The sequence below is a fragment of the Podarcis tiliguerta genome (genome assembly GCF_965153285.1).
Source record: "Podarcis tiliguerta genome assembly, chromosome: 4".
NCBI classification, from domain to species: Eukaryota; Metazoa; Chordata; class Lepidosauria; order Squamata; family Lacertidae; genus Podarcis; species Podarcis tiliguerta.
The window spans coordinates 102,202,830-102,230,701 of NC_139537.1; the positions used below are offsets into that span (position 1 = coordinate 102,202,830).

Below are 27,872 nucleotides of genomic sequence, written 5' to 3' on the forward strand. Positions count from 1 at the left end.
CTTTTTGCCTAGATGGACTCGCGTCACTAGGAAACGCACCTCAAGGACTAGGCTGGAAGAGAGTCTAGATGAAGGCAGCCTGCCAAGGGGTTGGGTGACTCCGGAACCACAATCTAGTGAAAGTGATGGAGAGCTAATTAATGCTCTGAGTCTGAAGTCCCGACTTTGGGCACACCTCCAGAAAGAACATAAACACAGAGGCAGGCTTAAGGGGTTCTGGCTCCGATCTTGTTGGGGGCGTAACCGAGAAGAATCAGATTAGACCATCTTTGATGTGTGATGGATGTGTGTGAAAGCAGCTCTGAAATATGCTTGTAAATAAAGCATAATTGAACTGATAACCATTCCTGTGCTTGCTGGACTGTTTGATGCTAACGATCATTATAGTATCCCAGCAGCAATCACAGTGAGGTAAAAAGGCATCATTTCCCATTCCTAATGTTCATCAAACCACTGTTTCATTTTTTAAAAAAACGCACAGTGCCTACTGCTCATGACTATAAACTGAATTTCCAGTGGCTTCTGAGGTTGACAGGAGTGTGCATGGCATGCACTTGACACAATCTGGAATATCCACTGGGCCTGTAATGCTTCCCTATGTCTGTCGAAACATTAGCCTGTGACAGGAATTGTGATATGGCTCTCTCTAAAGCTCACAAACATTTGGCAGGTGTAGTATATCTATTCTTTTCCACTGAAGAGCAGTGGGAGCATTTTAATTCAAATCCTGCTGCATTGTCTCTTATACCCTGCATTGTAATACGAACAAATTTCTGGCTAACAACATTGGAGCTCTTTGTTTCTGAGCATCTAAATTCAAAGGGGTTGAATTAAAAGGCTTTGGCCATCAACCACAAATAATTGTATGTATGTACGGCAATTATTTATATTCTTTCTTTCAGAATATAAATCCTACCAAGGCAGCTTACAAGTAATATTCAAATACAAATTCTAAAAACACAATGGACAGTGTTAAGATGTTCGACTGCATACCCTCCAACATTTCTCTGATGAAAATAGGGACATTCTATTCCATAATTATAATTTTACTATTTATACCCCATACATCTTACTGGGTTGTTCCAGACACTCTGGGCAGCTTCCAATATATATAAAAACATGATAAAATATTAAACGTTTTAATTTTTTTTTAAAAAAAAAACTAACCCTATGCAGGATTGCCTTCAGACAGCTCAGAGGTCAGATAACTCCATACCCTCCAACATTTTTCCAATGAAAATAGGGATGTTCGAAAGCATGTCAAAGTGCAAGTAGATAAATAGGTACCACTCCGGCAGGAAGGTAAACGGCGTTTCCGTGTGCTGCTCTGGTTCGCCAGAAGCGGCTTAGTCATGCTGGCCACATGACCCGGAAGCTGTACGCCGGCTCCCTCGGCCAGTAAACCAAGATGAGCGCCGCAACCCCAGAGTCGGTCACGACTGGACCTAATGGTCAGGGGTCCCTTTACCTTTACCTTTAAGGAAAAATGGGACATTCTGGGATCAAATCAGAAACTGGGATGGCTTCTCTAAATCAGGGACTTCCCTGAAAAATAGGAACACTTGGAGGGTCTGTAACTTGGGGCTGTGTCCCTGCTTGCTCTGTTCTCCAGCCCCTGCCATACCCCCCACATTCCTCCTAGAGCTTCTCTCTCCCACCCCATGCAACTGCAAGCACGCTTTTCACAGCCCTGTGTATGAAGAAGTCTGCATGCACACAAAAGCTTATACTCAGAACAAACTTACTTGGTCTTTAAGGTGCTACTGTACAATTTTTTTAAAAAAAAATTATATATAAAATCTGTTTAAAACATACCGATAATTGCAATAAAAACTGCAGTTTGCTAGCCCTTTCATTGAAAGCAGTCAATTCCCAAAGGCCTGTGGGAGCAAGAAAGTCTTCGCCAAAAGCTGACAAAAGCTGACAGAATATGCTGAAGATGGTTTATCAGAAAAAATAAAGAATAAATCAAAACAGGAATTTGTTTCTAAATGGGAGGTTTTCAAAGAATATCTGAAAAATAAATATAGTAGTTTAAATTCTGTTGCAGCATTCGAGGAACTTCAGTAATAGTTGTAAGGTAGATATAAGAAATTAGATTTAATGAGAATAAGTTTAATTATAAGAAAAAATGTGTATGGGCAATAAGTAATATGAATTTGAAGTATGGAATGGACGGGAGGTCGGGTCTTTAGTGTTAAGAAAAATAGATGTTTTATTGTCTGCTTGGAGTATTGTGTGTCTATGGTTGTTTTTGTGATTAGTGTATGGTTTGGTATTTGTGTTCGGTGTTTGTTTGTTTGTCTTTCTTGTTGTATAAATAAAAAACTTTATATATTAAAAAAAAAAAAAAAGAAAGTCTTCACCTGCCAGTGGAAGGACAAGAAGGAAGGAGACAGTTTGGCTTCTCCAGGGAGGGAGTTCCTGAGCCAAAGAGCAGGTACCACCGAGAAGACTCTCTTCTGCGTCCCCACCAAGAGTGCCTGTGAGGGTGGCAGGACCACTTTTCCCCCTATCAGTGTTATTCCATACCTGCCAATAAATTGACTATGCTACCACTCAGTGGATTTGTAACTGGCTGACTGACCGGACCCAAAGGGTGCTCATCAATGGTTCCTCTTCATCCTGGAGAAGAGTGACTAGTGGGGTGCCACAGGGTTCTGTCTTGGGCCCGGTCTTATTCAACATCTTTATCAACGACTTGGATGATGGACTCAAGGGCATCCTGATCAAATTTGCAGATGACACCAAACTGGGAGGGGTGGCTAACACCCCAGAAGACAGGATCACACTTCAAAACGACCTTGACAGATTAGAGAACTGGGCCAAAACAAACAAGATGAATTTTAACAGGGAGAAATGTAAAGTATTGCACTTGGGCAAAAAAAATGAGAGGCACAAATACAAGATGGGTGACACCTGGCTTGAGAGCAGTACATGTGAAAAGGATCTAGGAGTCTTGGTTGACCACAAACTTAACATGAGCCAACAGTGTGACGTGGCAGCTGAAAAAGCCAATGCAATTCTGGGCTGCATCAATAGGAGTATAGCATCTAGATCAAGGGAAGTTATAGTGCCACTGTATTCTGCTCTGGTCAGACCTCACCTGGAGTACTGTGTCCAGTTCTGGGCACCACAGTTCAAGAAGGACACTGACAAACTAGAACATGTACAGAGGAGGGCAACCAAAATGGTCAAAGGCCTGGAAACAATGCCTTATGAGGATCGGCTAAGGGAGCTGGGCATGTTTAGCCTGGAGAAGAGGAGGTTAAGGGGTGATATGATAGCCATGTTCAAATATATAAAAGGATGTCACATAGAGGAGGGAGAAAGGTTGTTTTCTGCTGCTCCAGAGAAGCGGACACGGAGCAATGGATCCAAACTACAAGAAAGAAGATTCCACCTAAACATTAGGAAGAACTTCCTGACAGTAAGAGCTGTTCGACAGTGGAATTTGCTGCCAAGGAGTGTGGTGGAGTCTCCTTCTTTGGAGGTCTTTAAGCAGAGGCTTGACAACCATATGTCAGGAGTGCTCTGATGGTGTTTCCTGCTTGGCAGGGGGTTGGACTCGATGACCCTTGTGGTCTCTTCCAACTCTATGATTCTATGATTCTATGATTCTATGCTTTACTCAAACCTCTGCTATTTATTTATTTATTTATTTCTATCTATACCACTTTATGTTTTTAATAAAAATCTTAAAGTGATTTACAGAATATTAAATCAATAAAACATTAGCTGGGCGATGTTCCTCCGGCTTCATGTGGGGCTGGTGAGTCTGGACCCTGCCCCCTTTTCACCTGGCCCAGGGAGCGGCCTCCACGCCTCACAGCCGGGCGATCCCCAAGAAGTAGAAAAGTCTACTTCAGGAGTAGACTTCAGGAGAAGTACAACCCAATCCCCTACTCCCTTACTACCATGTAAAAAGGAAAAAGAAGAAGCACATCAATCATTCTGTGTGATCCCAGGGCAAGGAGCTGCAGGTGGAAATGTGTAGTTTGTGCATGCAATAATTTTCACACCTGTACACACACTTATGCGTCCTTGTAGGGGGCAGCAGCAGGGTTCCCCACACCCCACCTGCCCCACACCCTCTCAGAGCTCTTGGTGGCCCTGCAAAGCTAACCCTGGGGAGGTGGAGATGTGGAAAGAAATCCTCACCCAGGGGGCTGTATATCCAAGGGCCAGCCTTGGTTCCCCCCACCCTGGCTGGTGTTGAGACAAGAAGAACATGCTGGAAAAATTGGGTGTTTAAAACCTTAGACTAGGGCTGAGCCTTCTGAACCCCAGCCACCATGTTCAGTGGTCAGGGGTGATGGGGGCTTTGGTCCAACAACATAGGAAGGTTCAGTGGTTTCAGAATCTTGATGAAATATCCAACTCAGTTTAGTAGGATTGCTGTTGAGCAAACTGGATTTGTGCAATGGAATGTTTCGGTCATTTCCCCACAATCCTCTGTTTAACTCTTGTATAAAATCTTGCAGAATTTCATGCCAGTTGCAGACAAGCAAGCAAGCCCCTTCAGTGTGTCTAAAGATACATCCTCATTCATGATCTGCCCCCCATTGAAGCCACACACACACACACACACACACAAAGAGGAAGCTGGGGGAACTCCTCCCAAGGGCATGATCCTCTATGGTGGGCTCAGTGAACCAATAAAATAAATGGAAAGCCTGAGGCCATGTAAACAGTCGCTGGGGAAGATCAGGCAGCAAGCCATTGGGGAGAGGAACAGAAAGGGTAATGTGGGCAGGGTGGGCAGAAGCAATAGCAGGATAAAAACAAAGAGCTGCCTTGCCTCCTTTGTCAAAGACATGAACTCTAGCAATAATAATAATAATAATAATAATAATAATAATAATAATAATAATAATAATTTATTTATATCCCGCCCTCCCCAGCCGAAGCCGGGCTCAGGGCGGCTAACAACAATCAAATAATCCAACATTCTAAAAACATTCCATTATAAAAATTAATTAAAATCAAATTGATGGCAACCGTTAAGCAAAATTCTGTGCAGATTGCCAGAGGAGGGAGTCAGGCTGTGCCCTGGCCAAAGGCCTGGTGGAACAGCTCTGTCTTGCAGGCCCTGAGGAAAGATGTCAGGTCCCCCAGGGCCCTAGTCTCTTGTGACAGAGCGTTCCACCAGATCGGAGTCACAGCCGAGAAAGCCCTGGCTCTAATTGAGGCCAGCCTAACCTCTCTGTGGCCTGGGACCTTCAGGATGTTTTTATTTGCAGACCGTAAGTTCCTCTGTGGGACATACCAGGAGAGGCGGTCCCGTAGGTATGAGGGTCCTAGGCTGTATAGGGCTTTAAAGGTTAAAACCAGCACCTTAAACCTGATCCTGTACTCCACCGGGAGCCAGTGCAGCTGGTATAGTATCGGATGAATGTGATCTCGCAGTGAAGACCCCATAAGGAGTCTCGCCGCGGCATTCTGCACCCGCTGGAGTTTCTGGGTCAGTCTCAAGGGCAGCACCACGTAGAGTGCGTTACAATAAGCATTGGACTACCCCCCAAGACAGGAGCCCAGCATTGGGCTCTTTTCTATGATAAGGCTGTAGCGGTAAAGGTAAAGGACCGCTGACCGTTAAGTCCAGTCATGAACGACTCTGGGTTTGCAGCGCTTATCTCACTTTACTGGCCAAGGGAGCCGACATTTGTCCGCAGACAGTTTTTCCGGGTCATGTGGCTAGTATGACTAAGCCTCTTCTGACAAACCAGAGCAGTGCAGAAAAAGACATAGCACCGCATTAGGACATGCAATAACACTGCAAAGGGTGAGAGATTCCCTATGAGGCTGCCCTTTTCAGTGGTTTTTCTGAATTGCGCCCAGCCTTGACATGGTACCAGACATTCCCCACAGATCAAGGAACATGAGGAGCAGGCAGGCTCCCCTGGAATGAGTGTGCAGAGGATTCCATTGAGGGGCCTGCCAAGACAACACCTTCTGAACAACCCTTGGAGCTGTCAGAGTTGGTGGGAGACTCGTTCTCTAGTCCTTGAAAACAATGTGGTGTAAAGGTCTCGGTCTGGGCTGAAGACCAATCCCATAACCTAGAGTTGTAGTCAGTGGCTCGTGAGTAAGCAATTCCTGGAAACTCTTTCTCCCTCAGTGGATGTGCTTCAGGTGTGGGGCAGATGCCAGGGTATTTAAGGTCTCCCTCATGATCCACTCCTGAGCAACACAGTTCCCTGGCTCATTGTTTTCTAGCACCTGTTACTCCTTGTCTCCACTCCCTGTGATGTTGCCTGACCTTGCCTCTGGATCATGTTTTGTCCCTTGGCTGTTTTTCTGTGCTTGACCTTGGTTTGGCTGGACTGCAGCTGTAAATCTGCCATTGTCAGTGAGTATTTTGGCTCTCATCTTCTGAGACAGAGGCCTTAGCCCCAGAGAGCCCAAACTGGAGTGTGATGCTCCCCTGAGAGGCAGAACTCTAAGCCAGAAGGAGCTGGGCACTCACTAGGTACCTTTAGACAACCCAGTGTCTCCCATTCCTCTCACCAAACTGTGGAGATAATATCCTGACGTAAGGTACAGGGTTGCTGTAAGGATTATAGATATGCCGCAGGTGAAGTGTTTTGAATACTCATTGTAAAGGTTATTAGCATTAACTCAAATCCTAATAACCACAATCGGGCATAATCAGGCAATGAAGACCATGTGGAAAGAGCCACTTAGCAGCCCTGGCCATCTTGTTTCTTGATTCATGCTTGTTCTTCTCAGCTGCAGTGACAAGGAAGTTCATCACTATAAAGAAGACATGGTGGGAGGGTGGGAGACATTTTTTTTAAAACCTCCTGGCTAGATCTGTTGCTTCCCTTGCCACTTGTTCCTCTTAGGGCTTGTCCACACTTGTCCTTTGCCTGGAAAGCATCTTTTTCATGCCATGGGGGCTTCTTTCGGACAATGTTTTATTCTGTTTTCCAGACCCTTTCTTGCCTGATAACTTTGCTTTTTATATTATCTTTCACACAACAGAAAACCACTTCTGGGAATCTAATGAAAGTTTAGCTCTCATTTCTGTGTTAATTGCCTCCAGGAAAAAAAATATGTCAGCAACCCCATTAAGTCAGAGAATTATGGAAGTTTTGCAGTGTAATTTTAATGTGCTTCCATGATGGTGCTATTGCCACTCACTTGGTGGCATCTGGAGCGGCATCCCAGCATGCATTACTTTCCCACCACTTAAAATTTAGTGTGGCATTGGCATCCCAAAATGGAGCAAGCACTGCAGTGTAAAAGAAATGTTACACATAGGGATAGAAGCCCTAGTCTTAAAACCAGTAAAAGGCTGACTTGATATGTTTTCCCATTAAGGTCCTCCATCCACAGTGCTGAAAAATCTGCATGGTACTCTCAGAGGAGTTCAGGTGAATGCTGTGAAGCTGGTCAGGAATGTTTTGGGCAGTGCCGGATTTACCTATAAGCTATTTACATATAAGCTATAGCTTAGGGCCCCACTCTCTTGGAGGCCCCCCAAAAAAGTAAAGGAAAAAAAGAACTGGATGTACATTTCCAATATATAAGATAAAAAAACAAATAAAAGAAAGCCTACATACAACAGTGTTTTGTGTTGTGTAGGTTCCTATGATGTAAATAATGGGCCCTGTCTGCTAGCCTGCTCCCTAAAATATCACTGGTTTGCTCATTTCTGTATATAGGGTGCCTATATTCTGCATGTGCAAATGGCTTTAGATACATATTAGGTCCATAAATTACCATATAGCATATATTCAACACAAAAAACCAGCGACAATTTATTGTTGACAAAGGACAGCTGGGCCTCATCAAACGTAAATCTGGCCCTGGTTTGGGGGGTCCCAGGGGTGCCCTCTCAAGGTTCAGGTGATGGGGAGACTGCTATGGCCCCAGCACTCTCCCTCCTCTCCTTGTCTATTTTTCCTGCATGAGATGTTCTGTACCATCTACTGATTTCAAACCTCCCTCCCTTAGGGAAGAATATATTCTCTGCACTGGAATCCTAAATTCCCAAGTAAATCCATTGTGGGTATAATTTTTCATCAGAGCAGATATAAAAAAGTGGGAAAGAGTCAATTTTCCCCATCCTGTCAACATGTTCTTAATTTCTCATGATTAAGCACAGCATATGCAGGAAAATATTGCACTTGTGTGATTTACACATTTTAGAATGTAAAAGGATTATGGGACTGTGACGATGCTATTTTTGTAAATGTCTTGCTTTATCTCTGCATGCTTTTCTATTCTTCAAATATTTTTTTTCTTTGTCAGCTCAGAAGAAGCCCCGTCATATCCTGGAGGTTTGATAGTCATGATCTGTGTTAATTTGTTTACTCTCTCTTGTCTCTGAGATTCCAAATTTATCCTGCTAATAGGTACATTGACACTGCCAGCAAGTTTGCTCTGAATGCCCTCAGAGTGAGATGTAGTCAGAAATGAATCACGGTTTGAGGATTGTCGCAGATACCCAATAGGACCTGCTTTTCACAAATTATACATTCCCCTAAATCTCAGCAAATCAGATCAGATACCTAGTGTTGAAACTGATGGCTAGTATCTGATTCAAAGTAGATTTCCTCCTAAGTTGTCCCTGTCACATCCATTTACATCGCATTATGTCATGTCACATCAGTACACCAGATGTCATGCAAGCTGCATAACCCACAATGGAGAAAATGCAAAGATAACAGGTGACCTGGCTGAAAGTATCTGCTGTTATGGCCAGACCAAAAATATCTGTGGAATTGCCTGCATTAATTTTGAGACACTTTCACTAGCTAGATTTTTTTGGGTGGGGGTGGGTGTTGAGACTTTTGCATTTGCAGTGGGATTGATGCTGCTCAGTGAGAGGTGAAAGTTTCCTCTTCTTTCTCTGAGAACCCCATTGAAATGGAAGGCTGAAAAATAATGTATGGGTTAAATCTATATTGTAACGAGATTTGTGACCACGTGGTGTATTATTGACTACCAACTTGGTTGGGTTTAAAAGTTGTTTAGACAAATTCATGGAGGATAAGGCTACCTGTGTCTTTAGGCCACAGTTGATATGTCCTGCCTCCAGGACCAGAGACGGTCTGTCTCCAAACGCCATTTTTAGGGAAGCACAAGTGAAGAGAGTGTTGTCGCATTCGTCTCCTGCTTTCAGGCTTCCACAGGCTTGGGTGCTGAGAACAGGATTCTGGACTAATGGGCCTTTGGTCGGGCAGGGAGAACTAGGAAAGGTTAGTGTCATGCTTAGCTGGCCAATGCGCCAATGCTCTTCTGTGGACCTGATCATGGTTCAGGTTTAACCCAGTGAGACAGGGCTAACCAGTATTAAAGACCAGAAACTAAAGAGTGTGACTGAAGCAAATGAATATGTTTATTAATGTGCAATCCTTCATCCAAAGCACGCTATTCTCTTCATATAGAATGTTAAACAGGGCCAAAGGACAAATCATTTTAGACTCTTTTCAGTATACCTTTAAATAAATGTTTAAGGCTTGATTGATGCTAGAATTGCATGGCAAATATTTAAGTCTTATTATAACATTCAAACTATATTTTTAGAGCAGTGCAAATAATAATCCATGTTTAGATTAATTCATAAAGTGAGGCTTGGGATCTCTGGCTGGCCTCACCTAGCCTGACCTCCACACTTTCAAATTCCCATCTGCCCAGCAGTCTACAAATATATACCCCAATGTTTTGTATGCAGTTCTGTATACATGCCCCATGATTTTTACTCTCCACCATTCACATGTTCATTTGTACACCAGTTATGCATCTGCACACGGCTTGTAATTTTTTGTATATTTTCTTATTCAGGTAACACACTATGGTAAAGAGGAAGACTTTTACTAGAAGCTACCGAGCCATGGAATGAGTGAAGCTAACAACTTGTTGACATCACATCCTATTTATTCAATGCAAACAGCATTGTTCAGGTCTAGCCCGTGCTAATTCAGCTTCCATTACTGAATCCTTAACTCTTGGATGAAGTAATGATAATAAAAAGGGCATACATATTTCTTCTGTAACTCTAAGGTACAATTCTTTGAAACAGCTACAGACAATAACAGTATCTGAAGAGAAGTCTGAACATTCAGTTAATCAAATGCAAGAGTTTCATTTGTGTATGTGTTTGTATGTGTATACACACAGAAACACAGCTGTTGTGCACATCATTTGTTTACTAGATTATATGCCACCTTTTCTCCAAGGAACTCAAAAGGATATACAAAGTTCTCCATTTTATCCCCACAAAAATACTGTGAAATAGGTGAGACTGAGAGACAGGGACTGACCAAAGGTCACTCGGTGAGCTTCAGTGGTGGCTTCTCTGTCCCCATAAATCATGATATTATTGCTTTTATTTTCCTGAAGTATGCTAAATTTATTTCCTTTTTCACATTTGCATCACGTTTTAGGAGTTGGCTGGAAAAGAAATCCACATTGTGCTTTATGTCACCAGTACTCTTCATTAAGGCTATCTTTTCAGCAGTCACAGTATGTATTATATGACTGCCATTTTGCAGAAGTAAAATGCCATTAAAACTATATTTATGCCATTTATCAGTATATCAGAAGATGGGAGATTGGGGTGCTTTAAATAATCACCCTGTACTCTACAGAACTTCATTTACAGTGTAGTCCTATGCATGTCTAATGTAGGAACACAAGAAGTGCCTGCAGGATCAGGCCAATGGCCCATCTAGTCCAGCATCCCGTTCTCACAGTGGCTAACTAAATGCAAGCAGGATTTGAACACAAGAGCCCTGTCCGCACTGTGGCTCCCAGCAACTGGTAATCAGAAGCATTGCTGCCTCTGGAGCATAGCCATCAAGGCTCCTGGCTCCATGAATTTGCCTAATCCTCTTTCAAACCCATCGAGGTTGGTGGCTCTCCCTGGCTCCTGGGCATGAAGAAGGACTTCCTTTTTTCTGTCCTGGATCCTCCAACATTCAGCTTCATTGGATGCCCATGAGCTCCAGTGTTATGAGAAACGGAGAAAAACTTTTCTCTATCCACTTTCTCGCTGCCATAAATCTCTATCATGTCACCAGGAAGAGGGCCTTCTCAGTAGTGCCGCCTGCTCTGTGGAACGCCCTCCCATCAGATGTCAAGGAAACAACAACTATATTTTAGAAGACATCTGAAGGCAGCCCTGTCAAGTTTTTAATTTTTGATGTTTTATTGTGTTTTTAATAGTCTGTTGGGAGCCACCCAGAGTGGCTGGTGAAACACAGCCAGATGGGTGGGGTAGAAATATTATTATTATTATTATTATTATTATTATTCCTCTTCCTCACCTTTTCTCTAAACTCAAAAAGAGTTGTACTGGAACTCTTTTTGGAAAAGGGTTTTCTTTTTCTTTTTTAAAGTGATTGTGCAATTCCCAAAGGATAATAAACTGTAGATAAAGTATGACATCTGAGTAAGTGTTGGCCAAAGGGTTATGAGTGTTTTTCTTTCTCCTAAAATAGGGTTGTCATATTTCAAACAGTGATAATCTGGACAGATTGATCTTTTTTCTTTACCCCCCTCTTTTTTTGCCCAAAGTTGTTAAGCTTTTTTGGCAAAATTGTAATAAAAGACAATTTTTGATCTATTTTATGGGAAATCGGCACTGCTGACATGGGCTGCCATACACCAAGATTTTCCAGGTCATATTTTCTTTTTGCCTATTTCCGCCCAGACACTGCTTCCTACTGCAGTATTCCAGATATGTCTGGGAAATTCCAGACGTATGGCAACCCTACCAAAGACTCATCCACACTTCCATTTGCTGTTCTTCTTCTCTCCCAGGAAAACCCATGACTTAGTGCTGAATCAGAGCAAATAGTGATAGGGTTTTCTGCGGATTGCTGTTTGTTCTGACTAAAGAGAGGGGTTTTTTAGGAGGAATGGTGGGGCAAAGGGAAAACCACTCGGACTCACACCTAGACAAGCAGCAAACCATCTGTGCTCTGCAGTCACAGGACAAGCAGAAGTGTGAGACATTTCTCCAGGGCTTTTCAGCCTCCCAGCTGCCCACACATCTTGATCTGAAAAATCTCCCTGGGAGAGTTAGTTGATGATGCCCAGGAAGCTGAGAGGCTGGCTGTAAGTGCCTGAGATAATGAGGCTGGTGCACTGATTTTCTTTTTAAAGGATGCCCTGCCTTTTACATTTAAAAGAAATCCATACTGATTTCTTTAGTCATAATCAGACTTCCCTTAAACAAACCAAGAAGCCACAATTAACAGACTTCAGGCGCATGATATGCTGCCTCTCTTGCTTCTTGCACTTAAAGGTCATTCTGGAGTTTTCAGGAAGTGTGATGTACAGGAAGATGATGAATTTGTAGAAGGTTTTCTCTTTCTGAATATATTTATTTTCTCATGTGGACAGATGACTACAAGATAGTAGCATATTTAGCACACTGCTTGGAAACATAGGCTCTCTTCAGATGTTTAAATAAATGTGTGCAGGATAGGGGCAGAGAGTGCAGTTTTGATGCATCCATTCTATCCACTCTGTAGGGTTCTATGTAGCTTTGTAGCATATGGAGTGATGAAGCCTTTGGCAACAATGGGCTGAGCTGCCCTAATGCCACAGATGGACAGAAATTGGTTGTCGTAGCGTCATCAAGACACGTACATGTACAGTCAATTAAAAGTTGGTTTTATCGCAGAAAAAACATCCCACTTGTCTGGAGCTCTCTGCACCTGTGACTTAAGGCTACCCTGATGATGACTCAACTAAATCCTCAGCATTGTTCCTCTTCCTCTGGAAACAACACGTGAAAATGAATCTCTTCCATCGCTTCTGTGATGTCAATTTCCCCTTTTCTTGTACCCCTCCTGTGTTCTTGCATGCTGAGAGGTTTGCCAACTGGCTCAGACAAGCTATCATCTACTAAGTCCTGTGTTTCTCTGGGCTGAGAACTCCCCCCTGTACCTTCCTCTGGTCTTCCCATAACAAACCTCCCTTCGTCCCCTGGGCTGCCATCCAAGTCTGGCAGCTGCTGTTGCTCGCTTGCTGGCTCCAGCCTGATAGTTGTCTAGGCATTGGTTGAGCTGCTCTGACTCCACTGAGGAGAGGGCTCAGCAAAGCAGGAGCTGAAGTGGCAATGGAGCTGAGGAATGGAGAACACAGAAGTCCGAGGAGGCAGCAAGTCCAGCAGGTGGAAAAGAAGTTTGTGAGAGAGGGTGCTCGACAGCAATGTGAGAAAGAGGGAAAAGGTAGAGTGGGAGTGGGAGAAAAGGAAAACTGGCACACAGGACATGAACACATTGGGAGTTGCGCATGATCTAGAAATGTGGACACGATGCATCACACACATTCATAATAAGCAGCCAAAACTTTGACCAGCCAAATCTAGATAATTTTCTTGGCCTTAATTGTGATGGATTGTGTCTGTGATTGATTGTGAGCTAGAAAGCTGGCGTGTTGTATGGCATGCATGATGGTGGTGGTGGGGCCATCCAAATTGTCTCATAAATAGATCTAGAGTGGGAAGCAGCCCCCCTCCATGTATTTGATCTGAGAAGGGTAGCCTAATCGACCCCTGCCCACTCAATCACTGCCCTATTTATAGCATATATGCTGTAGCAGCTCAATTCTGGATGCTATTGATTAAACTGTTGATTATTTCACTTTTCAGAGTTTTGTTTTGTTTTTTGTTTGTTTTTTAAAAAGGGGGGATCTGAACTTGTCTGTCATAAAACATCACCATCATCTCCCTGCTGTGTCTTGCTCTAGGCAATGGACAAGCTGTTAGCCTGTTACTAATTTTAGTTTGCTTTATTCAGCTTCGTTTGATTTCTTGGGTCACTTGACTGAAGGTCTCTCTCTTTCGGTCATGACTCAAAACCACGTTGTACTTGCAAACTTATGTTTCCTCCTGGGATGTGAGTGTCCCAGCTGCTAACGCATAGCTCAGTTACAGAGGACAATGGAAAGGAACAATAGCTATTTATACTTTGGGCAAATATCTGCAGCTGACCTGCATATTTATCAAAAGGACAGAAAATTAAAAATTAAGGATGCTTACAGAATTCATCCAAATTCACCAGATTGCCCAGGCTTCTTTGCAGAACAGTACTGATGCATTAATAATCTGCCTTTTGGGTATTGTTGTTGATTAAACATGTAAGTTGGTATTGTCTAGGGATGTCCCAAATCAAGTGACAGCAAGGATCCATGACCAAGAGGAAGGATCTCCAGGGCCAGGTAGGAGGCAGAGGCAGGTGGAATAGTCTAAAGCACATCAAAAGAGAGCATCTAATAAGCAGATGGAGCAGAGGCAAGTGCCAGAGCTAGAGGCAGCCAAGTTCTAGAGGCAGGGTGTATGGAGGGAGGCAGTGAAAGTGCTTTGTCTGGTAGGAGCTCCTACTGCAGGGTGCAGCCCAGAGCCAAGGCTTTGTAGTAGGGGCTGCTACCCTGTAACCCTCCAAAAGTTGCTGAACTACAACCTCAGCCAGAATGGTCAATGATGAAGGAAGTTGTAGCTCAGCAACACCTGGAGGGCTGCAAATGGAACTACATTGGGAGTGAAGTCACCTGGCAGGCTGAATCACTTGTGCAGGAAATAAGGCAATGGAGCCTGGCTGCGGAGTCCTATTTTCAAGAGTTTGCTTCAATTTGTTTCCTGAAACATTTTGAAATCAAACACGTCATTTGCGGAATTTGGAGGCTCTGCAAATGAGAAACGTGACCGGTTTCAATGGATGCAAAAGCATTTTGAGAAGAATTGTGATGCCGGTCATATTCCTACTCTAAAGTCGTGTACCTCCTCCACATTCAGATGGGGCTGGGACCATCAGCATGTGGGGCCAGGTGCCTAGTGAAAAAAATATTATTACAAATCCCTGGTAATTACTCTGAGGCACCATCTCACCCTGGCAGCCGGCTCAGGGAGTGGGAGCTGGGGCACTTGGGCCCTGGGAGGCTGTGCCCTTCTGGTGGCGTGGGGAGGATTAAAAGGAGCCCCTTCTCACTCACCTTTATGGTGGATTGACAATAAAGCCTTGCAGTAGACAAAAGCCTGTTGTAGGAGCTTGAGCTGCTAAGGTGGTTCACCTACCTGAAGAAAGATGGGGTAGGCATGAATTGCTATCACTTTAGAGTGTTCTCTCTCTCTCTCTCTCTCTCTCTCTCTCTCTCTCTCTCTCTGCAAGCAGGTAGCCAAGATTGAGTTCTCTAAACTGCAGGTTCTTAAGCAGTTAATAAAGATGCAATCATTTAAGCATTCTTCATTCCTGGTGTTGGGGCTGTGAATAATTATTTAAGGTATGTACATGGTTAAACACCAAGGGATGTTATTTTCAAAGAATGTGAGGAAGGAATCACAAATGTTTGAGGAGAAACAGAAAGGAATCACTCAGTTAGTGGCATGAAAACAAACAAAATACAAATATTTTTGAATTTCCATTAGGCCATAAGGAAGGGCTCCTTGCACATGTAAGATAAAAAAGGCCTTAAGTGTGAGGCGTGTGTGTGTGTGTGTGTAACCCCTCTGCAGCGCCACAAACCTAACTCAGTGGTGTAACGTTGGAAAATGTTGATCACTTCTCCTACCTAGGCAGTTATCTTTCCACAAGGGTCAACACTGATGCCGAAATCCAGCATCGCCTGAGCTCTGTGAGTGCAGCTTTCTCCCGATTGAAGTGCAGAGTGTTTGAGGACCGGGACATTCACAGGGAAATCAAAATGCTCAATTACAAAGCTATTGTACTACCAACCTTACCACATGCTTGTGAAACATGGACCACTTACAAACGCCATCTCCAACTCCTCGAAAGATTCCATCTACAGTGTCTCTGTAAAATCTTACACATCACTTGGGAAACAGGCGAACTAATATCAGTGTATTGGATGAAGCAAAGATCACCAGCGTTGAAGCAAAGATTCTTCAACATCAACTTCGTTGAACTGGTCATGTTGTGCGGATGCCTGATGATTGTCTTCCAAAGCAACTACTCTATTCTGAACTTAAAAATGGAAAGCATAATGCTGGTGGTCAACAAAAGAGGTTTAAAGACTGTCTCAAGACAAATCTAAAAAAATGTAGTATAAACATCGACAACTGGGAAACACGGGCCAGCGAGCACTCCAATTGGAGAACAGCCTTTACCAAAGGTGTCATGGGCTTTGAAGACACTCGAACTCAGGACGCAAGGGAGAAATGTGTTAAGATGAAGGCACGCTTGGCAAATCCACACTGTAATCAACTCCTGCCCGAAAACCAATATCCCCACTGTGGAAGGACGTGTGGATCCAGAATTGGCCTCCACAGTCACTTACGGACTCATTGTTAAAACTGTGTTGATGGAAGACAATCTTACTCGGCTATGAGTGATCGCCAAAGAAGTGTGTGTGTGTGTGTGTGTGTGTGTGTGTGTGTGTGTGTGAACAGTAAAGGAACTGGCTCAGAGAACCTTAAAAACATCAGCTGATCAAAATTGCAAATCTGAATGCAAACAGACATGTAATTGAGGCTTATTTATCCAATATAAATGCCAATAAGTAGACCAACCATACCACTGTTATTTGCTGTTGGGTAAATCTCTGGACTCTGCAATGAGATGCCTTTTCTAAGAAGAAGCAGAGAATCTAATTGATACTAAAGGTTTAATTCATTTTCATAAAAATCAATAGTATTCTTCAGGGGAATAAAGGTGAAGCAATTGATTTATCTAGATCTTTAAAACTTATGCATAGTATACCTGGAATTTCTCAGAAAGCTTAAAGATTGCTTGTCAAGTATTTCAGATTGGTGTCATCTTTTGATTTGTTTGATTTTCTAGTACCACTAGGATCACTTAAATAGAATGGTCATGGCATCTCTTCAAATTATCCCAGGTGATCTGGATGCTAATATCTTCAAATATGCTGTGTGATTTTCTTCCTTGAAGCACTATGGTTTCCCTGGCATGCTTCTCCCATAACACAATGAAAATCCAAATTCTTCAGTGTGAAAATAAAACCTTTGCTATGAATACAGGAACACATGCCCCCCAAATAAGGACGTTTAAATCCTGTTCAAAGACATACTTAACTCTTTTACTTCAATTAATGGGACACCAAGATGCTTAACTTTTGTGGTTTAATAAACAAATGGAAAACAGAAGGCATGGCCACCCCTTCCACAGCCCTGCTTGGAAATGGGCATGCCACACTCGGTCTTATTCATTTTGTTGTCCCTCACAGGCCACATTGCAGTGTCTGCCAGTGGGCATGAAAACTGCAGCATGGTGGCAGACCAGGACAGATACGATACATAGAGAAAGAATTGATCTAGGGGTCTGGGAGTGTGTGTGGTTGTTTTGTTTTGTTATTATGCTATGCACTTTTTTGTTTTTAAACCACCCTGTGGTCTTTGGATGGAAGGAGGTATATAAATTTAACAAATTATCATTATTATGTCTGAATCCTCTGGTTTTTCATTGTTGCATATGAAAATGGATAGCAACTGTCCCTTCTTGACAGGTAACTTTGAAGTGTCAAATCTTCCTGAAAACAAAAAAAAATCTGCTCTTGATTCTTTCTGATAGTAGCAATGAACTGGGGTGGGTGGGTGTGTCTGCCCCCCCCCCCGTACCAACTAGAGTGAGGTTTGTATATTGTCTTTAAATTTATTCCACAATTTTATCAACCAGCTGCTTTCCTTCCTGCATTCTCACATAGTTTGTAGGTTTAACCATATGAGCGACATCCTGTATTCCATCCTGTATGACACTTTGAAGAAAAAAGGCAATAGTTCTTAAGTATTCTCTGCTATAGATTTCTTGCTCTCTGCATGCATACATGCACAGAATTCTGAATTCTGCACAAGCAATGCTAATATTTGCCAGAAAACAAGAAGAGAGAATGGATTTCTCCAGAAATAAATGCGCTTACTGTATTCCACAATTAACACATAAAGCCAAGGTCCAGGGGTGTACCAGAGCAGAATCAGTTTGGAGATATCTCCAGATAAATTCCTCATGACCCTTTTTGGTGTTGTATCTGACCCTTCTGCTTATTTTAAAGACAGGGGTGGGATTTGTGTGAATTACAAGTGGACCTGTAAAAATATATTGTGTTATGGAGTGCTCTAGCCAGCCAGCCAGTCCTTCTTTCAGGATAGTATGTTCCATTCACTCTGTAGCCACTTTAGCACATTCAGGGCATTGCACACCAGTGCTCACACGCAGTAGCCATTGGACAGCCATTGCTGCAACCCTTGCAGCAGAGAAGTGTGGTGTAGTGGTTAGAGTGCTGGAGCAGGATCTGGGAAATCAGAGTTCAAATTCCTATTGAGGCATAAAGCTTCCTAGGTGACTTTGGGCCAGTGGAGAGAGGAAGACTTGTTTACCCTGCATTGAGTACCCTGAAGAAAAGTTGGGATGTAACTGTAACAACAAGTAAGTAAATAAATGCCAAGATGGTGATAATCTGCTCTAGTGAACAGCTTCAAAGCCAGCCCCACATAGAGCACATTGCAGTATTCCAGTCTGGAGGTTACCAGCCATTTGGCAACAGTGGTCAGACCGTTGATGAGGCAAATAATAGATGTTTGCACTGTGGGCTGGAGTTGGACTTCACCCCTGGGACTTCCCTTTGCTCTGCTTTTCAGTTTCTACTCAGGCGGAAATAAAGAAGCATGTCTGCTTTCCTTACAAGGTGGTCTGTCATGGGCCAGGAGTCAGCTTCACCTACTGAGCAGCAGCCTGAAAGAGCAGAAGGCAAAATGACTCTACCTGCTGCTGATCAGCCTTCTTGCTCCTGATGAGAACCAGCTGGCTCCAGCTTTGTGAAGCAGGGTTTCCAGCCTCAGTCAGCTGCTGGAAACAACATTCGTCATTCCTGGACAGACCTTGCTGCTTCTTGCTTCTCGTGACCTTGGACCCTCAGCTTTTTTGACCCCCGGATCATCTGACTACATGAACTGAGATACTCCAGGACCTTGTCCCCCCCCCCCCCCCGAGACGAGACTAGTTGGCCGGCTTCTCCCTCCACTGAGCTCTGCTGTGACTGAGCAGCACAGGACTATGACATGGGCCTGCATGGGAGGGTTTTAGTCAGCAGTTGGATGGCTACCCATCCACCCATCTGAAGTTTATTGGTTGTGATTCTTGCAGTGCAGGGGGTTGGACTAGATGGCCCTTGGTGTCCCTTCCAACTCTGCAGTTCTATGGGTCTGTAAAGCTTTGGACCAGGATATATAAGATCATATTGCCCCTTACATCCCCAACTGATTGCTGTGCTCTTTTATCAGGCAGTCTCTTCTGAATGATAGGGGAAGTGGAATACAGTGTGTTTCCCACCCTACCCTTTGGAATGACTTCTTGGTCCATATCCCACAGGTGCTGTCTCTGTTGTCTTTGGGGCATGCATTGAAGACCTTCCATTTTCAACAAGCCTTTTAAGTGGAGACCTTTATCCCAGTATGCATCTGTGTTGGATATGAAATTGTTTTTATGTATGAAATTGTTCTTAATTGTTTTACATAACGTGTTTTTAATTGTTTCTTAATTGTTATAATTGACTTTTTTATATGACAATTGCAAAAAGAAACAATTATGTCACTGTTTTTACTGCTTTTGTTTTTGTTGTGAAATCACTTTGGGATGCTTTATGGGAAGTGTTTCATAATTGGAAGTAAATAAATATATAAATTGTAGAAGTTTAATTTTAACAGTGGGGACACAGAGTTAAAAAAAAAGAAGCAGCTTCCCATAAATTGTGTACAGATTACTTTTAGAGGAGCCCAAACAGCAAGTGATAGATTAAAGGGCTGTTGGGCAAGATATCTGCAGAAATGCTCAGAGGAAGCAGAGATCAAATTTTGGACCAATGTTTTTTGCAACCCAACTGGCTACTCTGCAAAAGTTTATGCTTCCAGTTGCTGCTCTCCTCCTGGATTCATGATGATATTCTCAAACTTGCTGCCTGCTCACTTCTCTGCAAAAAGGGATATATATGTCTGTGTTTTGTGGAGAAAGATCTGTCAAAAAATTGCAAGATCACAAATATTAACAGCATCCCTACATTTTTTTTGGGGGGGGGGTTATTTTATTAAAATGCAAACTCAAGTGTAGAACAAAATCATCACAGAAAACTGGTATGAAATATTGAATCAGAGACAGAAAGGGGACCAGAGGCATCAGGAATATATTACAGACTTTTGATATAAATTATAACAAGTCTGTAAATATAGCATTAGCATGGATTTCCCTTATTTTCCAAGGGTGAGCTGCATTTCCATCCATTTAAAGGCTGCGCCGTGGGGGGGGGGGAGTTGGCTATGGTCTGCCCTCCTCTGCTGTCAGTGCCTGCAGGTCCTGTTTCTGCTTCTCACCATCTGGCCCAGGGTGGGACCTGCTCAGGAGATCTCACAACAGCTCAGAGTTCTTTTTAAAATGTTTTTTATTTTTATGCCTTTTTACCTTTTTAAATTCTTTTTGGTGTGGGGGTTGGGATGGATGTTTAGTTGGGTTTGGGAATTTGTTTAATTTTGGTATGGTTGTAATTTTTACTGTGTTTTTTTGGTGTTGTTTTGTTTTTATATAGGTTTTATTTTATTTTAAGGGGAGGGGTCAGGGCTGCCTGGGAGTGGGTCCCAGCCAACAAAATGGCTGGGGCAGGTTCCATGGGGAGGATGCACTGGGACAACCGATTTCAGTGATCACGGGTAGGAGGAGGAGTTACGCTAAGACCAGACCATGTCATTACTAAGGAGGCAGGTTTAGTCGTTATTTGAGGACTATCCCTGCCTCCAGGTCTGGTCTTGTCCAGACGGATACTGGAATCAGCAAGGGATACCCACATGACCTGAAGGTGCTGCTGTGCAGGAGTCCTATTGGGAAGACCCAGTTTTCTGAGTGCATGTTCTGGAAGTTGGGCAATAGTGGCAGTACAGGATTCCTTTTGGTGTACCAACCTCCCCGCTGCACCAAGGATTCCCTGCCCGAGCTGCTTCAGGTTGTGGCGGATGTTCTCCTGGAGACACCTAGTTTGGTTGTCCTGGGGGATTTTAACATCCACACCGACACAACCTTACAAGGGGCCGCTCGGGACTTTGTGGAAAGCATGGCCTCCATGGGGCTGTCCCTGAATAAGTCTGACCCAACTCATAGCTGCGGACATGCCGTAGTCCTGGTGTTCACCTCTATGGATGTTGGTGATCTGAAACTAAGTAAAAGCGAAACTAAAGAAGTGCCATGGTCAGATCACTTCCTGGTGCAACTGGACTTCTCTGCGACCCTTCCCCTCTGCAGGGAGGTGGGACTGATTAGGATGGTCCGCCTCCAGCACCTAATGAATCTAAATGGTTTCCAGAGAGTGGTAGGGGATGCTTTATCCCATGTTAATGGCCTTTCAGCTGATTCCCTGGTAGCCCACTGGAATGTGGAGTTAACCAGGGCTACTGACTGTTTGGCTCCAAAGCGAATTCTCCGATTGCATGGAGCCCGGACAGCCCCATGGTTTTCCATGGCTCTGAGGGCAATGAAACAATCGTTGAGATGGCTAGAGCGCCAGTGGCAGGTAACTCATTCTGAAGCTGACTGGACATGGGTTAGAGTTCAATATCGAGCCTACCAAGTGGCGATGGAAATGGCGAATAAGACTTTCTTCACCACCTCTATTGCATCTGCAGAAAACAGCAGCAGGAGACTCTTTCAGGTGGTTCACAATTTAGCGAAACCACCTGCTCCATCGGGGCCCAGTATGGGCCACCTGATCTCCTGCAATGCTTTTGCAAAGTTTTTTGCAGATAAAGTTGCTCAGATTCAGGAAGAGGTAGACTCCACTGTGGGAGCAGGGCCAGGGCAGGAGAGTGCTAGAGTCCTGCCTAGTCAAGTTGTGTGGGATCAATTCCAATCCGTTACCTCCAAGGATGTGGACAAGCTGCTTGAAGGAGTGAAACCTGTCTCCTTGATCCTTCCCCAAACTGGCTTATAAAAGCTAGCTGGGAAGGGCTGGGCGACAGGCTTCACGGGGTAGTGAATGCTTCTCTCTGTGAGGGAGCCTTCCCAGACCTGCTGAAAGAGGCAGTCATTAAACCGCTTCTTAAAAAAACAACTCTAGACCTGGCCAATATGGCCAACTATTGCCCAGTCGCTGAACAACTCCAGGCACACCTGGAAGAAGCAGACCATTTGGATCCCTTCCAGTCAGGATTCAGGTCTCATCATGAGACTGAAACTGCCTTGGTCGCACTGGTCAATGATCTCTGGCAGGCGGTTCCCTCAGTGCAAGAAGCCAAGTTACAGGGAACCAGGCAGAGGGCCTTCTCGGTAGTGGCACCCGCCCTGTGGAACACCCTCCCACCAGACGTCAAAGAGAAGAACAACTACCAGACTTTTAGAAGACATCTGAAGGCAGCTCCCTTTAGGGAAGCTTTTAATTTTTAACAGGCTACTGTATTTTAATACTTTGTTGGAAGCCGCCCAGAGTGGCTGTTGTTGTTGTTGTTGTTGTTGTTGTTGTTGTTATCAATAACATCATAGCAAACAGAAATATATCTGTCATTTCTTTTTTGACCACTAGAACTTCTCAGCCAATAAACTGTTTTTTGTTTTGTTTTCCTAGTAGGCTGATTCCCTTAACTTTGTGTACCAGTAAGAAATACCTGCTTTGGCTAAATCCCTTCAGAATTGAGCTATTAGTGTCATATTTTATCTTTCTTTTTTATAATTAGGGAAAATTGGTTTTATATTTATTTGGAGAATCTTTTTATTTTATATTATTTATTTAAAAGAAATAGTATCGATGTAGAATACACAACAGAGCAAAAGAAAAAAAAAATGTATACTGTACTTCACAAAAAAAAGTTATTGTAGTTAACCAGGCCTTAACCTAACACAATATTTATAAAAATGAATTCCAAATATCATTACATTTGTCCATGGCAAGTCTACCTTTGTACGCAACTTGTTCATGTGTAGCAAGTTTGTACATATATTCAATCCAATCATGGAAGTGAGCTGCATTTTGCATGTCTCTGTGGTCTCTGCGACTGTAAAAGCGGCTGGTCTGTAAATGGCAGTTGCCTGGTGCTTTATCTGAAGATATTGACACTGAGTATTTAGAGGTAATTTGTCTTTGTCTGAGTTGTCTGAATATGCATAACATTCATCCTTCTTCTCTATAAATTGATCTAAAGTTAATGTACCCAAATTCATCCAACTCTTCCATACCACAATTTCTTTGCATGGACAGGCGGCGTCCCCCAAACCCTGGGCGGCCCCCATGTGGAATAAAGACTCAAGACAAATTGGCCACAACTTTATTATGTTTCAGATGTGGGTAGACCTTGGCTCAGGCATTGGGCCTCCCAGTCTCCCGCCAGAGATTTGAGGAACATCAGGGTTATCCAGTGGGGGGTGGGGGGTGGGCTGGCTCTGGAGAACATATTTTCAAGCAGAGAGAGCCCACCCCCATTACGCTGCTGTCGCAGGAGATAGCAATGACAACCTATAGGCGTATGGCCAGAGCCTCCCCTCAAAACAACCCCTTTAACTGGGAACCCTGGTATCGCCGCCGCAGAGGAGGGGGCATGGGTCACCGCTACACACCCACCCCTATTTAGGGAAGATAGACTAAAAGATTCCGCCCAAGGCGTGATACTGCCAAAGTTGTGATGTTTTGCTATGGGAAAGGCAAATCTGCCAATGCAGGAGAATTCCTTTCCGGCCCTTCAACAGTGACCTTGACATAGCAGTGCCCGCGTACGTGTGGAAGAAAGGTTAACCTGCAAAATAAGTCTTAACTGAGGGTGGATAGGGTAGGAGAAGCTCTGGAGCCAACTGACATTTCCCAGGTAAGATCCTCCCCCTATTGTGTGGGCAGGTGGTCCCTCCCACTACTGGCCTGATCATCTTGGCAATGCTTCCCCAGGCGAGATTGGGCAACTGGCTGAGGTAGGTGGAGACCTCCAGGTATCCCACCTGGGGAAGGCGAAGCCAAGCCTGTGCTAATGGTGCTGCATAGGGTCCAGGGGGCTTCATGTGACCACGCAAAGGGCGCCCCCCATTTAATGTGGGGAGTGGTGATTCGCTGTTTTTAGACTCGGGTTTCCCCACAAAGTCATTTTATTGTGGGCTAAAAGGTCATTTTATTATTATTATTATTATTATTATTATTATTATTATTATTAGACACGTGGTGCCATATCATTCAAACTGATGAAACTGTTTCTGTAGCGTCTTGGGCATTAATATGTTTGGATCTGAGGGCTGCCCATCTTTCCAGAGAGGTGCTACATAAAAGTATTCCAAGGTAGCCCAATATGGACAGTTATTATCAGTTGTGGGTCTCCAGAATTGTGTACTTGACAGTAAATATGCATGCTGATATAGTTCTAATTCTGGGATACCGAATCCTCCTTCCTTTAGTTGTACTTGCCTTTTCTGCATAAATATGCTCAGGGTTGAAAAGCCCCAAAGGCATTTTCTAAATAAAGATATAGAATCATAGAATCATAGAGTTGGAAGAGACCACAAGGGTCATCGAGTCCAACCCCCTGCCAAGCAGGAAACACCATCAGAGCACTCCTGACATATGGTTGTCAAGCCTCTGCTTAAAGACCTCCAAAGAAGGAGACTCCACCACACTCCTTGGCAGCAAATTCCACTGTCGAACAGCTCTTACTGTCAGGAAGTTCTTCCTAATGTTTAGGTGGAATCTTCTTTCTTGTAGTTTGTATCCATTGCTCCGTGTCCGCTTCTCTGGAGCAGCAGAAAACAACCTTTCTCCCTCCTCTATGTGACATCCTTTTATATATTTGAACATGGCTATCATATCACCCCTTAACCTCCTCTTCTCCAGGCTAAACATGCCCAGCTCCCTTAGCCGATCCTCATAAGGCATTGTTTCCAGGCCTTTGACCATTTTGGTTGCCCTCCTCTGGACACGTTCTAGTTTGTCAGTGTCCTTCTTGAACTGTGGTGCCCAGAACTGGACACAGTACTCCAGGTGAGGTCTGACCAGAGCAGAATACAGTGGCACTATAACTTCCCTTGATCTAGATGCTATACTCCTATTGATGCAGCCCAGAATTGCATTGGCTTTTTTAGCTGCCGCGTCACACTGTTGGCTCAGTTTGTGGTCAACCAAGACTCCTAGATCCTTTTCACATGTACTGCTCTCAAGCCAGGTGTCACCCATCTTGTATTTGTGCCTCTCATTTTTTTTGCCCAAGTGCAATACTTTACATTTCTCCCTGTTAAAATTCATCTTGTTTGTTTTGGCCCAGTTCTCTAATCTGTCAAGGTCGTTTTGAAGTGTGATCCTGTCTTCTGGGGTGTTAGCCACCCCTCCCAGTTTGGTGTCATCTGCAAATTTGATCAGGATGCCCTTGAGTCCATCATCCAAGTCGTTGATAAAGATGTTGAATAAGACCGGGCCCAAGACAGAACCCTGTGGCACCCCACTAGTCACTCTTCTCCAGGATGAAGAGGAACCATTGATGAGCACCCTTTGGGTCCGGTCAGTCAGCCAGTTACAAATCCACTGAGTGGTAGCATAGTCAAGACCGCATTTTACCAGCTTCTTTACAAGAATATCATGGGGCACCTTGTCAAATGCCTTGCTGAAATCAAGGTAGACTACATCCACTGCGTTCCCTTCATCTACCAGGCTTGTAATTCTGTCAAAAAATGAGATCAGGTTAGTCTGACATGACTTATTTTTCAGAAATCCATGCTGACTATTGGTGATCACAGCATTCCTTTCGAGGTGCTCACAGATTGTTTGCTTAATGATCTGCTCCAGAATCTTCCCTGGTATTGATGTTAGACTGACTGGGCGGTAATTATTTGGGTCCTCTCTTTTCCCCTTTTTGAAAATAGGGACAACATTTGCCCTCCTCCAGTCTGCCGGGACTTCGCCTGTTCTCCAGGAATTCTCAAAGATGACTGCCAGTGGTTCTGAGATCACATCTGCCAGTTCTTTTAATACTCTTGGATGCAGTTCATCTGGCCCTGGAGACTTGAATACATCTAAACTAGCCAAGTATTCTTGTACTATCTCCTTAGTTATTCTGGGCTGTGTTTCCTCTGCTGAATCATTTCCTCCAAATTCTTCAGGTCGGGCATTGTTTTCTTTATCGGAGAAGACTGAGGCAAAGAAGGTATTGAGGAGTTCAGCCCTTTCTGTGTCCCCTGTTTGCATTTCACCATCTTCTCCTCTGAGTGACCCCACTGTTTCTTTGTTCTTCCTTTTGCTACGAACATACCCATAGAAGCCTTTTTTGTTGCTTTTAACCTCTCTAGCAAGCCTGAGTTCATTCTGTGCTTTAGCTTTTCTGACTTTGTGTCTACACGTGCTGGCTATTTGTTTGAATTCCTCTTTGGTGGTTTCCCCCCTTTTCCATTTTTTGTACACATCCTTTTTTAATCTTAACTCAGTTAAAAGTTCTTTAGATAGCCACCCTGGCTTCTTTAGGCACCTTCCATGTTTCCGTCTCACTGGTATTGCCTGAAGTTGTGCTTTTACTATCTCCCTCTTAACAAACTCCCAGCCATCATGAACTCCCTTTCCTTTTAGTATTACTGTCCATGGGATCTCACCCAGCACTTCCCTAAGTTTTATGAAGTCGGCTTTCTTAAAGTCAAGAAATTGAGTCCTAGTATGCTTGGCTGCTCCTTTCCGTTGTATAGTAAACTTCAGAAGAGCATGATCACTTGCGCCTAATGATCCTTCCACTTCTACCCCATTAACCAGGTCATCGACATTGGTTAGGACCAGATCTAAAATGGCTGTTCCTCTTGTTGCTTCTCCCACTTTCTGGACAATGAAGTTGTCTGCAAGGCCAGTGAGGAATCTGTTTGACCTTATGCTCTTGGCTGAGTTTGACATCCAACAAATATCTGGGTAATTGAAGTCCCCCATTACTACTATCTCCCTTCCTTTTGCATGCTTGGCCATCTGTTCCAGGAAGGCATCATCTATGTCCTCCGTTTGGCTTGGGGATCTATAGTAAACTCCCACAATGAGGTCACTATTATTCTTCTCTCCCTTAATTTTGACCCAAATGCTCTCACTTTGGCTTTGAGGTTCTAAATCTTGGATCTCTTCACAGGTATACACATCCCTGACATATAACGCCACTCCTCCTCCTTTCTTGTCTGGTCTGTTTCTCTGAAATAGATTGTATCCCTCCATTTTTACATTCCAATCGTGGGACTTATCCCACCAGGTTTCAGTGATGCCTATTATGTCATATTTAGTTTGCTGTACCAAGAGCTCAAGCTCATCTTGTTTATTTCCCATGCTTTGTGCATTAGTGTACAGACATTGAAGTCCATTAGTCATTCCCCCGTGTCTCTTATTTAAGGATTTTTTCCTCCCACCACTAGGTCTGCTTGCTGCTTGCTCCATTTGGTCTATGACATTTGGATGATCATCTTCATCAATTAATAGACTCCTACCTTCAGGAGCACTGTCTCCCTCCCCCACATTAGTCAGTTTAAAGCCCTCCTGATGAGGTTTCTTAGTTTTTTGGCAAAAACATTCCTCCCAACCGTTGTGAGGTGCAGCCCATCGCTTGCCAGAAGTCCATCCTCAAGAAACGGCAGTCCGTGATCTAAGAATCCAAACCGTTCCTGTTTACACCATTTGCGAAGCCAGCTGTTTACTTCCACTATTTTCCTCTCTCTCCCTGGGCCACGTCGTTCAACTGGGAGGACAGATGAGATGACGATTTGTGTATTTAATTGCTTCAATTTCCTGCCCAGAGCCTCGTAGTCTCTTTTGATCTTCTGGAGGCTATTGCTTGCAGTGTCATTGGTTCCCAACACTTTTTTTGAAAGTGTTTGTTAGGTATTCCTCTTAAGATATAAACCAGTCTAGGAATTATATTCATTTTGGGAGCATTGACCTTTCCCCACAGCCAAGGTTCAACGACTCCCATCTGTCAATATCCATAGATA

The 27,872-nt window shown here is 43.7% G+C and overlaps 1 protein-coding gene across 1 annotated transcript in view; it reads right to left on the bottom strand.

The window, feature by feature from the left end:
* Positions 1-27,387, bottom strand: part of LOC310676851 (uncharacterized protein) — a gene marked incomplete at its 3' end in the record, with an annotated part of 65,663 nt that extends 38,276 nt beyond the window's left edge. Inside the window, exon 1 of the mRNA XM_083439028.1 lies at positions 26,206-27,387. Coding sequence (XP_083295154.1) covers positions 26,206-27,321 — 1,116 coding nt within the window. The 5' untranslated portion in view covers positions 27,322-27,387. The remainder of the gene's footprint in view (positions 1-26,205) is intronic.
* Between the last annotated feature and the right edge of the window lie 485 nt (positions 27,388-27,872).